The sequence below is a fragment of the Camelus dromedarius genome, chromosome 4 (genome assembly GCF_036321535.1).
Source record: "Camelus dromedarius isolate mCamDro1 chromosome 4, mCamDro1.pat, whole genome shotgun sequence".
Lineage (NCBI taxonomy): Eukaryota > Metazoa > Chordata > Mammalia > Artiodactyla > Camelidae > Camelus > Camelus dromedarius.
The window spans coordinates 17,470,449-17,488,645 of record NC_087439.1 but is presented as its reverse complement, the minus strand read 5'-3'; the positions used below and the strand labels follow the sequence as shown (position 1 = coordinate 17,488,645).

Genomic DNA, 18,197 nt, shown 5'->3' with positions numbered 1-18,197 from the left:
GACACCAGGATGGGCTGGGACAGGGACAGTAGTACGTACTGCGTCTCTTCCAACCCTGCCTGGCCTTCTATAGCGAAGCTGATGAGCTGCCGTGGTCGGGAAACAGGGTCGTACACCCTACCCAAGGGCTGGAGGGGAGTGACCGGAGGTCCGGCGGGAAAGGGTGTGCACAACAGCACCAGCAGCTGCTAATTCCTCTGCTTTCCCACAGTCGGACTCTGTTCTCAACTCTGACTGTAAGAAAGAGAGGTACCCATTTGGACTCACTCCAAACGCTCCTCCAACCCAGTGTAGGATGCGAATGCCCACTGCTAGAAGGAAAGTCCCCTAGTTAGGCTGGGGGAGGTGGTCACGAAGAGGTTCACATGAGGCAGGTGAAGAAAGCAAGTGCATTAGAAGAGATGGAGATTTAAGCCAAAAATACAATGCACTGTCCCAGTCAGTCCGTGCTTACTAGCTTAAATTGCACTCCTGGGGTTTGCTGGCCTGAATGACTGGTCTGTGGTCCTTTGATAAATAATGAATTTATCGAAATTTACATGCCTTTTAGAAGAGTCTTCTAGATTCAACAACTTCTCAGCTCTTAGAGCCCTGACTTGAGGGTTACACTGAATTCCTCCTCCGTCTTCATAGGAGCCTGCTAATGGCACCTGGGCCCCTAATGACACGCAGGGGCAAAATTCTGCTGAGCAGAGGGTTTCCTGGGCTGGGTGCAGAGATTCAAAGATGGCTCATAAAGAAAAATAATGAGTCAGAAGCTGATCATGCATCAATCATGTCCACCTGTCTCTAAACCTCACAGGGCACCTGCCTGGCTTCCCTCTCTGATAACGAGACTGAGGAGTGTGCAAATTCCATCCACTCCACACGCGTTGGCTTCTCCGCATCCCCAGGTCTCCATTTTCAATGTGGATTGGAATAAATCACTTTTAAACTGCTCAGAGACATGGAGGAAGGAGTGAGAGACAGAAAGGTTTATAAATGCAAAGCCTGACTAGTCTTTAGTGTTATTATCCCAAAGCCCAAGATTCATTCGTTTCAGTGCTTGCTGTTGTGTCCTGGGTATACGGGGCGTCTCAGCGATACACTGACTCATTTTCATCATATCTGCCAACTGTTTTAGCCATAATTCCACTCAGAGTGCTTTACTATATTCTAGTCAGATGAACAGGCAATACAAAATGGGATCAGGACATCCTTGGAAGGTACCAGGTTTTCAAGGATAAACAGATGCCCCTTATGCTCAAAATTCCAGCCATCATCCTAGGTTCTTGGGCAATCTCCGACATCACAGCCTGGGCCTTCCAGATCCCTTCTCTGTTCCTCTCAGACATCAGGGACCTCAGATTCAGCCTATTTCCCATTCTCTGATGGGGTATGTGGATGGTGGGTAAGTAAGAACTCTTTTAAGATTTGCAGGGCTGAGTCATTTACAAGGCTGGATTAATAAAAGCGTGCAAGACAGATGACACGCTGCTGAAAACCAGAGCTGCCAGATGTAATTTTAAAGGAGCGTGAGCCTCTCCCGCAATCTGACGCGGGGAAAAGTAACACAAGGCCAATGGCAAAAATACCATTGCCATTAAGAGGCCGGACATTCAAATGATTCGAAAATGTCATCCTAAGGCAGAAGGTGAACAGCGCAAACTGGAGAGACCCCTTCACTCCAGGATGGCCACCGTCATCACTGCCAATGACCCTGTAAGGACATACAATCTTAATTAAACAACCCAGATCCAAATCTTTGGCTAAGGAGAAAAATAACTTCTCAAACTAATTTATCCAGGGCATCCCACACAAGACTGCAAGGCAGAATGATCAAATGTTTCTGCGTACAAGGAACTGAGGCAGACAGCGGATGCAGATTCTTTTGGCCACTGAGTATCCACTGAATATTCTTAAGTTTCTATGTTTATTCATGAGGATGGTACATTGAGGGCCTAGACAAGCTTTCATTTATAATAAAAAAAACAATCATGAGTCAAGGTTACCTCCAAGGTGACCTGAGTAACTGGACAAACCCAACTCTCTGGTCTGTTTCCTCACATTTATAATAAAGTTAACACCCCTCTATGGGGTGTCAGATAGGTTCACGGATACAGTGTACAACATGGGGAATAGCGTCAATAGTTTGTAATAACTATAAATGGAAAGGGACCTTTAAAAGTTGTATGAAAAATAAATGAAATTAAAAAAAATAAAGTTAACAGTAACACCTGCCCTGTCTACCGCTTAAGGCTGTTGTGAGAAGCGAACAGGACAGGCTATGTGAAGATGCCTTCCAGAATCACAGCATCACACACAAAAATTAGAAATGCTACCACAGCACGGACGTCCAACCAGCCTCCCTCCCCGACCTTGAAAAAGAGGATGCAGTCGGCCAGGGACCAGAGCTGCAAAATTCACTACAGATAACGAGCTTCCTTCTGCCTGAGGAGACACGAGGGCAGGAATCACACTTGTTTACTTCACTCTGGTATCCCTTGCCCAATGCCTGGCACATGAGAGCTGCTCAATAAATATGTGTAAAATTCATAAATAAGAGCTTATTAATAAACATGAGGGAGTTTAATAAAGTGCCAGCTGACCCTTCAAGCTCTAACTCAAGTCTCTCTGCAGACCTGCTAACTCCACTGGGTGTGCCCATGGCAAAATGATGGAGGTCACTGGGTGGACTCTGCGACGGTGGCAAACACCATGGGCATCACGCTACTAAAACAACCCTCCAGCAGCAGCCACGTCCACCACAGGGTCTGAATTCTATGACTGTGACAATAAGACCCTCAGCCCCTTGTCAAATCTCCCACTATTTCCCAACGCTTAGACTCACTGGGTTGGTCCCTGGACCCTCCCAAATGTGTCATCTCCACTTCCGCCACCTGACCCTCACTCCCATCAGTCCCAAATGCCAGGTGCATCCACGCCCCACCCATCTTTCATCACTTACACCTTTCAGGATGCCTTCCTTGCTCCTTGAGCCCAAACGGACTCTTCCCTTGTCTGAACTTCTTTAGTATCCAGTACAAACTTTCTGAATGAGGAGGTAGGATTGAAAAGTTAGCTGGGGGACTGATTCCTCAAACAGAGGTGAGTGGGGAGGTGGGGGAAGTTCAGTGCCCCAGGCTTGCTGGAAAGCTGCAGCTCTCAGAAGGTCAGATCCCTTTCCTTTCCTGTTTGCCACCGTGTCCCCAGCCCCTGACGCGAGCTGGCAAAAAGCAGGTTCTCTCAGTAAATAAGCTTTAAAAGTTAGCAACCTCCCTCCAGAATCTGCTGACTTTAAAGCTACAACTTGTCCAGAAAAACCACTGCCCAGAAATGACCTAATATCAGTGTTACCAGTGAAAAGAAAGCCTGGAAGATTCTTATCTCATTTTCAACAATAGCAGAAACAAACCTCCACACATCACTGATGAATTTTTACAAAACTACCAAAAACTTACCTTGGTTTCTCGGAGAAGAAACTGCAGGTCGCGTCCACTGAGGATACCATGGTTTTTCACGTAACTGGGAATGTTCTTCGTGCTGGAGCCATAAACCGTCGCGTGCACTTCCATGTACGTGTGAATGATGTCCAAGTACATCTTCTTATTCTGCAGAAGGGACATAAGGAGAAGGTGTTTCTCTTTTCTTTTTATTCTGGTAACAACCTGTCTCATAGCTGGAGGCCACAGAGGTAGGCATTCTTAATGTGGAGATTGCAGGAGTTTGGCAATCCAACTCCTAAAACTTCTTTTGAAAGTGATCTGATTGGATTTTGAGAGCAAAAATAGTCATGTTAATGCTGCATAATTTTGCAAGAAACATTATCTAGCAACCAAGGATAGCTCAAGGCCAATTGTTTTAAAGTATTGTCCTCGCCTTGTAAATTACAGGGGACCCAACACTTTGCTTTTGGCTTATCCTCCTTACGGGGGAGGAAGTTTGGGGAAGGAGAGCTCAGAGAAGACAGTCAGTTGGACTGGAATATTTATCTGGAGACGCTAAGCTGTCCCCGAGAAACACAAACATCCTCAGCTCTTACCAGTATTTCTAGTGATGATTAACTCATGTTGTCAGAACTGGATCCCACCTAATTCGGATCATGGGGAGATGAGAGTTTCCCACAATGCACACTGATTGATTCAGCAGATGGAGAGACCATGAGAGTATCCAGGTAGACAAAGGTGGAAAAGAGATTAAATGTAAACTTTACTGAGCCCTGAAACAGTCAGGAGTAGTTTTACTCTTCTTAGAGCAAGACCAAACCTCTCCTCTGCCTTTGGAGGCACTGAACTTCGAGGCACATTTTCTAAATCAAAACCACCTGCAAAGCGGAAGCAAGGTCCCACTCCGTTCCTCTTCAAGTTTCCGTGTGACTAAGTTACACAAGCTGGATTTTTGTGGGTTGCTGTCTGTTTTTTTTTTTTTGATGTTTGAAAGATTCAAGTTCTGTAATGTTTTCCAGTTGTATAAAAGTGGGGCAAGGTTTTTCCACTGGAAGCCTGTTTTCACACACTCCAGGCGAGTGCAATAATAGCCAGTTTTGTGACTTAAGACCTTGAGGGATATGCGGGTGTGGTGTCAGCAGCTGCAGAGCCACACAGGGCACGGACCAGGAAGCCGGCTTTGATGGCAGCAGGGGCAGTGGCATCCCTGGGGGTGGGGCAGCTCCCCAGGCATCATGAGTCGGGTTCACGGTGCGCCCTCTGTCTCCACCTCCACAGTGAGAATGTTACAAAATTTCAGGGGATACATGTTTCAAATCATGTATCAAAAAGTCTTCATGACTGGAAAAACACCATAGCCCATATGCTACCTTTTATAAGCACTGGATGATTCTGCTTGGGATCTACCAAGTCCATCCCTGCACCCTACCGTATGAATAAAATGAACGCTTTGACTGAAAGTCTAATTTCATGGCATGTTTGGCATGGCTGGAAGATGCTAAGTTCATTACTTCAGAGATGTATACCCTTCAATTAGCACAGAGGTGACTAGGAACAGTTTTTAAACCACGAGCTTTCATATAAAGCTTGAGCCAAATTTAGGACCACTCCCTGGGGTGAGCTAATTGAAGGGGGTCCATGGCAGAGTTCTTGTGCTAGAGGTACCTGATTACTCCTGTGCCCACAAACCTCCTTCGCAGGGGCTCCATCCCCACCCACAGCCCCTGGTAGGTAGGCAGGGGCTTCTGGAACCCTGCCCACTCCCTGCCACTGCTGACTGGCCCAGGGTGTGCCTGACCTGAGGGGGACCCATCCCCAGGCTGGCCAGGATCAGGAAGGTGAGCTGAGCCAATCAGACCCCATCTCGGGAGCTGAGAATCCTGAACACACATAGAGGCCTGCCAGACGGCCACGGGCTTTAGCGCAATAAGGCCATGTAGTGTTGGAGTCTAGGCAATTACAGGCCAGATACAAGTTCTGAGGACGTCAGCTGCCTGTTTTGGAGGGTGGGGGTGAGAAGAGAACCAGGTTAGAGCTGAGGGGAGGGGAGAATATGGACAGTTGGTAATAAGAGAGATCTAGAGAGAACAGGGGTGGGGAGGGACGGTGGAAGAGGAGGAACAGGGAGAGAAGGCGGGGAAAGAGAAGAGGAGCTGGAGGGAGAGGGAGAGAGAAAGAGGCAGGGGGAGAGAAAAGGGGGAGGTGGAGGAGGAGAGGAGAAGAGGGAGGGGAAGGAGTGGAGAGAAGGGGGAAGGAGGAAGAGGGAAGAGGATGAAGAGGGGGGAGGGGAAGAGGGGGGGAGGGGAAAGGGGGAGGGGAAAGAGGGGGAGGGGAAAGAGGGGGAGGGGAGAGGAAACAAAAGGGGAGAAGAAGGAGGGGGAAGGGGAGAGAGAGGAGGGGGAGAGAGAAAGAAGGGGACAGGGGAGGGAGAAGAGACTGATAGGGGAGAGATGGGGAGAGGAGGGAGCCTGAAAGAAGTGAAGAGAAAGAGGAGGAGGAGGGAGATGAAGAGAAAGAGAAAAGAAAGCAGGCAGACAGAAGCGGGAAAACCAGGGCCCAGAGCTGCTCCCAGGTCCCAGCCCATCCTCGGCTGCTCCCTTTCCTCCATTCCCCAGGTCTTTCTGGGACCTTACAATACTAGCTGCTGCCCAAACTTCCCCCAACCTGCCAGACACTTTTATCTGGGCTCCTCTGGGTGGCTGCCTACCACCTAGAGGGAGGCCGGTCAGGACAACGTGCTGGGCTGCCCGCAGGGGGAGGGGTGAGGGCAGGGGTGAGGGAGAGGCAGGAGTGTTTTCTTTAAGCAAAGAGACATTTCCCTGTGAAAAGTCAGCTACTAACTAGTGAGGAGGGACCAACAGCCCCCAAACCAGGTCCGCAGTGAGTGACACGAGTGACGAGGCAGAACAATGAATGGCCCTCTCGTCCTGTCATGGAGAGGAACACGGGAGGTTAGGGTTCCCAGACAGAACGCCTGGGAAGGGAGCGTCTGCTGGGAGACACGTGTGCTGCCACCCATCCCAGGATAGGTTGGGTGGGGCTCCTTGAAGTGTGACAAGGGCGCACGTTCAGGCAGGTACAGAGAAGTACACGCCAAGGCTGATAAAGTCTATGAACTTACTCACAATAAGGCACCGCCAAGTCTGCAAGCAGAAATTCCCTTCAGAGGGATTTATGTAATTTCATGAACGAGAAAATCACAACAGGCTATTAGAGGGCAAAAAAAACCCTTTCAAACACAACCCTAACCTTTCAAGTTGCCGTAACAATGAGGTGATTCTACCCCAGGTCTCTTGTTGCCACTTGTTGGAGTTCTGAAGAAATCTGGCGAGGGTGAACCAAGCCACGAGCCCAGGTAAAGGTGGCCCGGAGCCACGTGTGCTGAGCCGCCCCTCCTTCCCGAAGGATCCCAAAGAGGCATCTCCAGCTCAGAACCACTGCTCAGATTTTGGGTCCCCAAATCCAACTGCTTCCTAAATCTCCCCACCTGGGTGTGCTGCAGGCACTTCCAACTCAGAAGGGGAATCCATTGCCTTGCCTCTCCCAGACCAGCAGCCCCCCACCCTGGGCTCCTGACCTCAGGGACTGGCATTCCTCTCCTCGACAGGCACCTGCACCACAATCACACTTGTCACTCCACACATCAAATTAGCCACAAAGCCCGGCTGATTCTGCCTCTGTAGTTTCAAACAGTCTCCTCCTCTCCAGGCTTTGATCCTCGCTCACCTGGCCAGTGCCAAGACGAACACAACCAACCTCTTAACAATCTCCCTGCAGCTCAAAAAGGTGATACAACTTGTCCACTGTTCCTACAAGAAAGCAGCGGTGCTGGGACTGACTGCAGAAGAATTTGTATGGCCTGATGCCATTTTTTAACCATGCAAAGCAGTATTATTTAATACCGTGCAGTGTTTTTACATACAGACAATGGGAGTGAACTACAAAAACAGGCAAGAGGATGACAGACATCAACTTCTGGCTACTGATTACTGAGGAGGGGTGGGAGGGTTTGGGGAGGTGGACAGAACTTTAATGATGTTTGTGATGTATCATTTTTCTGCTAAACTATTGTACAATATTAACCTCTATACATCTGAATGGTGGATATATTTGATATATTTCACAATTAAAATGGAAAAATTTTAAATACATGCTATTTACAGCAGCAACAACAAAAAAAACCCAAAACAAAACACCAGAAACCAGTCTGTATGATGCCAAAACCTGCACCATTGCCATCTCACTGGAGGGTTCGGTTCTTGCCATAAAGAGGTTCAAAGGAACCCCTTCTCTCTTCAGTGAATACTATTATCTTTTGTGTTTAAGAAATAAGGCACTGAGGTTTCATAAATTAAGCATGATGGTCCTGCCTGCCTTTCCCCAACCCACAGGAAGACCCTAAGTGGAGAAGAGTGTGTGTGCAGGGTGACGATGTTCTCCAGCAGACCCCTCCCCTCCCTGATTTTGGACATCCAGGCCCAGGGTCAGGGTGACACCCCAGAACTGGGTGTCCTGTTGATCCAAGAACTGAATCAGTATCTTCCCTTCGCTAACATAAGAGACCAAAGTCAAGGAAAATTATCTACTCCATAAACCCCATCACCTACAAATTTGTCAAGACACAGTCACAGGGGGCTTGCGTGCAGTAATCACACCGCAGCACGTGACCACCTGGGTTTGCAGGGGAGATGTGCTTCCAAAAGGTCCCAGCTAGCAGCACGCCGCCCCTTAATGCGCTCAGTCTCCGGATCAATTTAAATTCCCATTAAAAAGAACCAATCAAACTGATTAAAATTTAAATCTACCTAAACTCATTTAAACCTTCCTAAACTCGTTAGGAGGCGGGGGAAGGGAAGATGCTGAGGAAAAGGAGAGAACCTGCTGAGTAAAGAAGCCGGGCTTTCAGTGCTTAAGACTGTAGCTGGAGCAGCTCTGTTGGCCAAACTGGCCGGAAGATAGTCAGAGCTTGAACAGCGAGCTGTAGGGAAACAATTCAATTGAAAGCAACACTCGCGTGAGTCGTCAACAGGGAGAAGGCAGAACTGCAGACTCCGGAGAGTTTTTCTTTCCCAGCTGGTGAATTAGGGACACAGGAATGTTCTCTGGCAAATGGTAGTCTGCTGGGCTTTTGGCTGCAATGGATATCATCCATCCCCATCAACATCCCTGCTCCCCATGGCAGATACGCACACCCCTTCCTTCTCCTAGACTCCACTCCCCTCAGCATATGGCTCCTTGCGACCTGCCCTTTTAAAACATAATCATTCTGTAGCCCTGCCCAGAGTTGGTTGGTCCATGGAGAGCATGGGGGGAGTGCCAAGCCAGCGGGCATCCTCCCGAGGGAGGGCGGGATGGGTGTCAAGAACTGACCCCCTCCAGGGTCAAAGCAGTGAGTTTGAAACCAGGCTGCTGAAGCAACCACCCGTCTGGCCACACCAAGGTCAGGCTCCAGCAGAGAAAAGAAAGTCCTCACGCAGAGAAGGCCAAGTGTGAGAGTGCAGGTCCTGGCAGGGTCTCCGCCCATAGTTCCTGTTACGTCTCTGCCCAGTGCACGCCTGCCCTTCCCTGGGTTCTCAGAGTCCCCCAGTCCTAAGCCGGGGAAGGTGGGCTTCTCTCCTTTCAGCAGAAACCATCCTGACAAGTACACCTGTGACCAGATTCTATATTTTCACCACCAAGATTTTTTAAAACCTATTTTTAAAGTGGTAGCTTCCTCTTTCTCCCCAACAAATACAGAAATTGGTTTATTCCCTAGTTTTACAAATATACAATGATGAATCATATGTTTTCTTTAGGAAACACAAAGCCACAGAGTATGCCTGGCCGAAAACTAGCCACGGAAGCCATCACTAACTGATCCTGTGACGTAACTCCTTGGAAGCTTGGGGTTGGGACGTGCCCATTCTACTGAATGAAGATCTTACAGATCTTTCTCTACACCAGCCTTCTCTGTTCACTTTGGCATCCTGGTTGGACCGCTGTCGTAATCCCTGTGCGGAGCTCCTGGTCTGAGCAGTGACACCCCTTATGAGCCTTCTCAGAGTCCCCGGACTGCCTGTTCTCTGTCTTTCTCGGCTGGTGCTCACACAAGCCAGGCTGCCCTCCACTGTCAGACTGGGACGAAGCTACACCAGGGATGGTGGGGTACAGGTTGCGGACCACTGGCATCCATCCTCAAACAGCATCCCAGAGTACAGGGATGCTAGTTCCCCGGGAGGTGAACAAGGGCCAAAGGGAAGCAGGAATCAGGAGAGAGCCGGGCAAATAAATCCTCCTTCTTTTCTCTCTTCCACGGTCTATGTCAAGGTAGAGTCCCTCCGTGCAGACTTTCCGGGGGGGAGGGGGGTCCAGAGTGCCCGGCACCCATGCTGCTGTCTGCGTGGCTCCTAGTGAAGCAGGACCCAGCAGGGCCAAACACTGCATTGCATCATCTGGCACGTCTCCTGGCCTCACTGCCCCTTCCCTTCATCCTTACTGCCCTGGGCTGGCACCTCCTTCCCCAAGAACTAGTGACATTTCAACCCTGGCCTCAGGCCTTGATTTCTAGAGGTTTTGGCTAAGTCACTGTTTCTAGGCTCTCAGCCTTTCAATCCACCCTCCCCATTCCAGTTTCCAAAACTGAAGATTTAGTTCCACTCTACGCAAGTTTTCAAAGGCTCCTTTCGGCAGCGCGTGGCCACCTCCTCAGCTCAGCACATGTGAGGATCTTCACGGTCTGGGCTTCCCCAGGCTCTCCAGCATCACCTCCCACTGTGCCCTCTCCTCCTCTGTTTAAGGTCTACCTACACTCATCCTGCACCCCCGGACCACTCCTGCTCTCTCGCATGGACCTGGCCTGCCACTGCCCACCCCCACCACGCCAACGCCGTTTTCCCCTCCCTCCTTTTCTCTCCTGGATGGACTCCTTCTCCCTCATCCTTGACAAGTCGGAGTTCCTGGGCTCACCCAGGTGAAGTTAGCTGCCCCCTCCTCTGTACTCTGGGTATCTTCTGCTTGCCCTTTTGGGCTGCACTGTCACTGTGCTCACTCAATGGGACTGTGAACTTCACCAGGGCAGGTCACTGTAGTGAATGCAGAGGCCTGGCACAGATGGCTAAGCGAGGAAGACAAAGCGAATGCGCAACCACAAGGCATTGCCGGAAAAGATGCCTCGGGCAGCGCCCGGCTCCAACCCAAGGTGGCCCTGCCCATCTTCCCAGTCACATTCCAGGAGCCAAGTTCTTCTACCACAAAACCTTAGTTCCCAACAAATGAACTAAAGTCCATGACTTTACCTAAGGGTGTGTGTGAATCAAAATAAAAAAGAGAGTTGCAAACCTTAAAAGATGTATTTCAGAGTTGATTCATTTTCCTTTTAACATAGCGACCAAGCATAAGGAGTTCTCTCTGAGGAGCTGAGGTCAAAAAAAGGGAAGGAGGAAGAGACAGACAAAAAGAAACTACCTCATCTGCCTGCTGCTAAAGTCGAAAATTCAACCAAGATGAAAAAGTCTTTTATGCCAAGATTAGAAGTCAAGTTCTAAAAATGCAAATCTCTGTGAGTTTCAGCAGCGAAGCAGAAACAATTTACATTACAGAATGATTTCAAGTCTTTGCAGTCCTTGGCTCATTTATTTCAAGTAACCTCCCAAGGTTAAGGTGGGGGGGTTGAGGGGGTCCTTGCTGCGTCCTACTCAGGCCTCCGAGGGCTCTGGAAGACCCCGGGAAGTTGAGATTCTTAAAGCTGACCCACCTCTGACCCCATCCCCCAATCCTTACCCCTCTAGGAGACAGATGCTGCTCAGTAATTACAGGGGAACCTTGCTCTCTTGACTCCAGCCTGGCCTGTGGTCCAGGTATGCGCTCAGGGAAAATAGAAAGAAGGAACCTGTTTCCTTTGGCTGTCCTGGGCTCCACACTTACTCTCGACTGGACCTCACCTGGTATAAATGACCACTCGCCTAGAGCAGGGGGTGAATCGTGAGCTGGACACAGGCTGCACTCAGGTCTGATGTGAGTGGTTCTAGAACCTACCTGCCTTTGAATTTGGGATGGAGGACACAGAACACGTGGAAGCGAGTGAAAGGGAGGAACCCTCCCCAGTGCTTGACTTACTGTTTATTCTCCACTGTCTGGTCAGGTGAAGATTTTGGTTTCTGGTCCACAGAAAGCAGCTGGGGGATTTCGAAGGCTAAATAAGAGTCATGTGGAAAGAGCAATCAGCCCTGCTTTGGTGATCGGGATAATGTCGCTTCCCAGTTCTAGGAGACTCCGACTGCGTGTGCGGAGCTAGAACTGGGAATCATGAAATGCATTTAAAAGCTGTTTAAATGTGTACCTTTAGTTTAAGATATAGAGTGCTGATGCTGCCCGCCAACCATCGAATGGGACAACTGAGCGATGAGTCCCCAGACAGCTGAGGCCTTCCCGTCACTGACCAAGCCGCGCCCAGGCCTCTCCCTCTGGACCAGCTGGTTAGCTAGTTAGTGTTCTCCCCCATCCCCAGCGCTGCCAGGTTTCTGGGATTCCTCTTCCTTAGCACTGGAGCTTTCAGCTATGTAACGGATGCCTTTCAGAGGACCCCAGGGACTCGCCAGCCCGTTTGTAAGAACAAGAAGCCCTTTGACACAGCCTCCTTTCTGCTTTGAGACAGGCAGGAGGTCTTCAGTTTGGGAAGCTGGCTTTTCTCCCCACCAACACGGATGTAGTCACTCAGGGACAATGTCGCCTCACTCTGCTCCAGCCTGAAAGCCACTAAGCTCCCTAGCTATGCGATTGTGCTCAGGAAACAGGCTGAAAGGTTGAAAGCAGACCACGGAGGCCTAAATGTGTCACCGGGCTTCTTCAGGAGCTCCGCTAATCAGTCTATCCGGGCTGTAACCACAGAAACAGACTGTTCCGTGACAGAGAGAGCTGTCATGATGGACGGTTAGAAAACTAAGAGGCCCTTGGGCAAAACCAAAGCAGCATTTTTTATGGAACCTCCACAGGGTCAGTGACTCAAGGATGAAATGGACTTGACCTAGAGGCCTGTCCACTCCTGACAAAGGGGAGGAGATGCTATCCTGATGGGCTCTGGCCCTCGCCTGGCAATCAGATGTTGTCTTAAGTCAAAGGAGCCCGGGCTGCTGTGTGGGACCGTCCTGTGCATCTCCAGGGAAGGATTCTGGAGCCTTGGGGTTGGGTGCTGGTGCAGCAGAGCAGCAGAACACCTTTGGAGGGTGTGACAGTGTGAACGTGGGCTTCCTCTGCCAATTACACGGAGGTCCCAAAGGCCACCAAGGTACGGGTACCAAGTGTCCCCAAGGTGAGCCGCCAGCCCACATCCCCACAATCTGGGAGGGGAGGAGGGAGGCCATCCTGGGGGTGCTGTGGGCCTGTTTCCCTCTGCTGTCTCACCAGGTTAGAAGGGCCTCTAGGGGACCACTTAGAGGGCTTTGCACACAGCCCTGGGGATTTCTGAGGATCTCTGCACAGATCAGTGCCTGACCCAAGCCTCGCAATGACTCATGGTCCGAGACTGGGGTCAGGAGGACACCCTGAAGGATGAGTCGTGAGCAGGGCCTGCTTTGGGTTGGGCCAGAGCACCCAGAGCTTCTCAAAGGAATGGATGTCACATTTCTTTTGGTGCAGGTGTGGAGTCAACAGAAGGGTGCCCAACTGGGACCAACTGGGAAGGGCTCTGTCCAAGGGGCCACAGGGAGTGAAGGCTACTGGAAATGAGGACTGAGAGGGAGCCAATGATCAGTCTGAGGTGACATCGTCTGTGATAAGGGAACAAATTACTGCAGGTAAGTGAGGAGGCAGAACCCAAGGACCCACAACAGTCCTGCCAGAGAGAAGGACCAGCGTCAGACACATGCTGAGACCAGGCAGCACTAACACTTGACGGTGTTGAGTCTCATTCATGCAAGAGTTTACCTGCCCTCCCCGCACCACGACCCTCTCCCCACCACACCTGTCAGAAGAACCAACAGCAGCCTGGTTTGAGAGGCTGAGAAGGTGACGTACAAGCTGGGGAAACAGCGATGCCACACCTCCATCTCCACTTCCGGTTTCTTGGGCGAAGCAGCACTTCTAGAGGGAAGGCGTTAACCTGAAGTGATGTTCAGAGTTTCTGCTATTAAGCTGAAGTGGATACTTCCATTATTGCATTTGGGATTATTCTTGGGACTAACAGTCACAGAAGGGTTTTTTATTACTTGAGAGTTACAAGGACCTGGCAAAATTGTATCCAAGGGGCAGAAGAGCCTACAGTTCAAGGGAGAAGAGATTTTCTTCCTTGTTTCCTATGGAATCCCACTCTTGCAACTTAATGGTTCCGTATACAAGGTGATTTTAGGTGAAATATGGAAAAATTGTTTAACAGTTATAAATCTATTTATATGTGGTTCAGAAAAACATATGTAACATGTCTATGTGATTTCATGGACAATAATCACTTAGGACCAAGCTAAAGTAATTATTTTAAGAGTGAGCCCATTTAAAATATTAATAGTCCAGGTGGGGTATGGATATAACAAAAGTCATGATTTGGTGTTGATGACTGAAGTTTGGAAACTGATGCCTAAAGTGTGTGGTGGAGAGCCTCATGTTACAGGCGGGGACACTGAGAGGTGAGGGAGGGCCATACTGTCATCCCACCAAGCACACTGGTGGGAAGGCCACGGCCACGGGACTCAAGATCACTCTCTCCACTCCTTTTATCAGGTGGCAGGAACCGAGAAAGGCAAGAGGGCCAGAGGCACAGGGCAAAATGCTTCTGAGCGGCGAAAGTGCAGATGGAGGGAAGAGGTGGGTGGTGGGTGAGAGAAGAAAAAAAAAAAAAAAAAAAAGGAGGTGGTAAACCATTTTCACTCAGTGTTCTCTCTCACTTTGCAGAAGTCCAGGAGTGGGAAGTTTCCTCATAAACCACAATTTCACCATGCTGCAGCTATCAACTGCAAACACCACACATCAACTTCTTGCCCCCAGTCTGGACTTCTCCTCTGTGAATTTCTCTAGTTTCCCAAAGGAAAATCTTGGATGAGGCAGTGCAAGGCTTTTCAGTGTCTGGGAGGCAGGAAACCTGGGTATAAGTTCTACTTCTTCTGGAACTACCCAGACAAGCATGGACAACTGACTTCATCTCCTACAACTTCAAATTTCTCAGCTGTAAAATGAGGGGCTTAATGATTTGAAGGTCCTTTGAGCCCTAAATTCCAAGATTTCTGAATTTATGACTTCAAGCACCTTCCTCTCAGCTTTCCCAAGGGCGACACCCTGCCAAAGAAAGGAGGCGGAGTGGCTGCAGATGGCCACCCAGGTCCCCTCTCCCACCAGCTCATGGTCCCTGGGTGTGTGGCCCTGATTGTTAACCTCACAGCTGCCCCCTCTCCAGAGAGCTTCCCTCAACTCAAGAGGGCCAATGTCAGGGGTTCCAAAAGGCAGACCCCTTGTCTCACAGTGGGACCACTTTTCTAAAAACTCACTCTCCACCTCCACCTCTCTAAAGACTCAGACCGAGGCTGCTCTCCAGCTGAAAACCTGCGACGTACCCGGAGCATCTGACACCAGCGGGGGATCATTTGTCAACACCCCCTCCTTTAGATCAAAGGCTATTTTCAGTAATAGCCATGAAATGAAATAAACAGGTATAATGGTCAGAAAAGAAATGTAGACTGAATATTTCCTTTTCTGAACTCTGTGTATATCATCTATATAACCGTGTCAGTAAGGAATGAAAATATGACCATGTGAAAACAAAAAAGTGACAGAGGAATACTTTTTAATCACTTAATGCATTTTTTTGTAAAACGGAAAAATACAAAACTTTTCTATTGGTCTCTCTCAGTAACGAACAACAGGAAGCCATTTTCCGTTTTCCAGTGTCAGCTTCTGTGGGTCTGTTGCTGACTCTGCCATGATCAGTGCTCCTCATATAGTCACGTTACTGGACAGTGCAGCCGTTTCTGTCCATCCACCTTTACTCATAGGTTATCGAGGAATGCTTTTGAATAATTTCAAAAAGTTTCGTCCATATAAAGCAAGATACACAAGTGAAAACCCACGAGGTGACTTGGCAGAGCATGTATCTAACCTGGATCTGTACAGAATGAAAAGGAGTTGCTTTCCTGCAATTTCTAACTTTCCTACATGTGATTCCCTTACAACCAGGGGGAAAAAAAGGATAACACCTGTCTCCAAAATCACAATGACAAATTTGGCAGCCCTGAAGGGCACATGTCATCCTGGTGACGATGTAGAAATCTGGGAGGTGGGATGAATGGAGACAGCCCCATTTTGTTGGGAAATTGGGACGTAAAAACTGCATGTGAGCCAGAGCCCATGTCTACAGGACAGTGCACATCTCCATCCTTCATTCTAAGGAGGAAGCAACTATGAACAAAACGAAAAGACAACCTATGGAATGGGAGAATGTATTTGCAAACGATGTGACTGATGAGGGCTTAACTTTCAGAATATAAAAGCAGCTCATACAACTCAATAACAACAACAAAAAATAAACAACTCAATCAAAAAATCGGTTGAAACAAATATCATTTCTCCAATGAAGACATTGGCCAATAGGCATATGAAAAAATGCTCATTATCACTATTAGAGAAACACAAATCAAAACTACAATGAGGTATCACCTCACACCAGTCAGAATGGCCATCATTAAGAAGTCCACAAACAGTAAATGCTGGAGAGGCTGTGGGGAAAAGGGAATCTTCCTACACTGTTGGTGGGAATGTAGTTTGCTACAGCGACCACGGAAAACAGTATGAAGAGTCCTTAAAAAACTAAAAATAGAGTTACCATATGATCCAGCAGTCCCACTCCTGGGCATGTACCAGGAGGGAACCTTAATTCAAAAAGATACATGCACCCCAGTGTTCATAGCACTATTTACAATGGCCAAGACATGGAAACAACCTAAATGTCCATCAATAGATGACTGGATAAAGAAGTTATGGTATATATTTATGTGTGTATATACATATGTATACATATACATATAGGTATATGTATGTATGTATGTATGTATGTATGTATGTGTGTGTGTATATATACACATGAATGAATACTACTCAGACATTACTTACTACTTAGCCAGAAAGAATAAAGCCATTTGCAGCAATATGGACGCACCTGGAGATTGTCACACTAAGTGAAGTAAGTCATACGGAGAAAGAAAAATATGATATGATGTCATTTATATGAGAATATAAAAAAATGACATAAATGAACTTACTTACAAAACAGAGACTCATAGGCATACAAACAAACTTACGGTTATCAGCGGGGAAAGGGTGGGGGTGTGGAGGGATAAACTGCGAGTTTCGGATTTGCAGATACTAACTACTAATATAAAATAAACAACAAGGTTCCCTGTAGAGCACAGGAAACTATATTCAGTATCTTGTAATAGCCTATAATAAAAACGAATATGAAAATTAATATATGTGTTTGTGTGTGTGTGAATCACTATGGTGTACACCAGAAATAAACACAACGTTTTAAACCGACTATACTTCAATTTAAAAAAAAAAAAAAAAGGAAGGAGGGTTTCCCACAGGCCTCACCCTCCTGCTATTCTCTCCCAGCTGAGAACGAGAAGGGAAGTTTGAGTTTGCAGAATCAAACACACAAGAACAGGATTTACACTGCACTGAAAACGCACCTGCCTCTCTTTGGACTTCGCCAAGGTTGGGGATGGGGAGGGGAGTGGGAAGATTAGCTTCATCAATTTGATTCTGAATCACAAAAGACACAAGACCAGGCCACTGTGTTGTAGAGAAACAGCAACACACAGTCTGGGGCTGAGAAAAGTTTCCTTTAGTGCTTGATTGATTATGAGAATTAATAAAATGATTTGATTCTATGGTTATATTTGGAGGCATTCTTCTCCTTGGAGACTTAATGAATATTAAAAAGCACCTCTTTGGGGATACCAGGACTGCCAAAAGATTAGACAGGTCACAAATGTGCCTGCTGGTGCTGTCCCAGATCCTGACTGCAAAGTCTGCACAAGAGGAGTTCATCTCTGAGTAAGACATAATTTAACGTGCCAGGAAGCTCTCTCACTGTTGGAACTGCTATGCGTAGGATAAACAGTTCTGCTTCAAAAGACTGGGGGCTTTCTGAAGATCCTTATGCTTGGGGGCTCTTACCAGCAGTTGGTGTTCAGCATAAACACTGTCTCCCAGAGCAGATGGCAGACTTGGGTCACCTGTCACCCTGCTTCTCATTCAGAGGAAGGAGACGGGGGAATTGGTCTCTGCCTGGAAACAGCCTTCCTATGGGCGGGCCAGCCCCCACGCTGATCTGAAGTTATTTGGTCCCTTCTGGGGACCCACCCACATTTGTGTAAAATTGAGAAGGCAGTTTGGGGTCAAGAATGAAGCAACCTGGGTTTTTATTCCAGCTCTTTAACTAACATCTTGTGGGACCTTTGGGCCAGTTCCCAAGCTTCAGTTTTCTTATCTGTAAAATAAAGGACGAGTCAACCTGCCCTAGGATCTCACAGGAGCACCCACACACCAGATGAGACTTTTTATATCACTGTGTGATGGGGTCATCGTTCCCCCACATGATCTGACACACACACACACGCCACCATGCACCCCATTCTCCACCAGGCCTCTGAAAGCACCCCACCCAGCACTTTGTCCCGGCTGAGACAGGGCAAACCATGGAACTTGGAGGGTGTGATGCTCCGTGAGCAATGGGGCAGACCCTTCACCCACCAAGGAGTCTTTTGTCCTCGAGGCTGGGTCCCTGACCCAGGGGATCCCAGCTCTGGGGGG

At 48.4% G+C, this 18,197-nt stretch overlaps 1 protein-coding gene across 2 annotated transcripts in view; it reads right to left on the bottom strand.

Moving 5' to 3' along the window:
* Positions 1-18,197, bottom strand: part of MGAT5 (alpha-1,6-mannosylglycoprotein 6-beta-N-acetylglucosaminyltransferase) — a 338,394-nt gene that overhangs the window by 48,374 nt on the left and 271,823 nt on the right. For both annotated transcript variants that reach the window (XM_064484718.1, XM_031451304.2), the window contains exon 12: positions 3,441-3,590. In XM_064484718.1, coding sequence (XP_064340788.1) covers positions 3,441-3,590 — 150 coding nt within the window. The remainder of the gene's footprint in view (positions 1-3,440; positions 3,591-18,197) is intronic.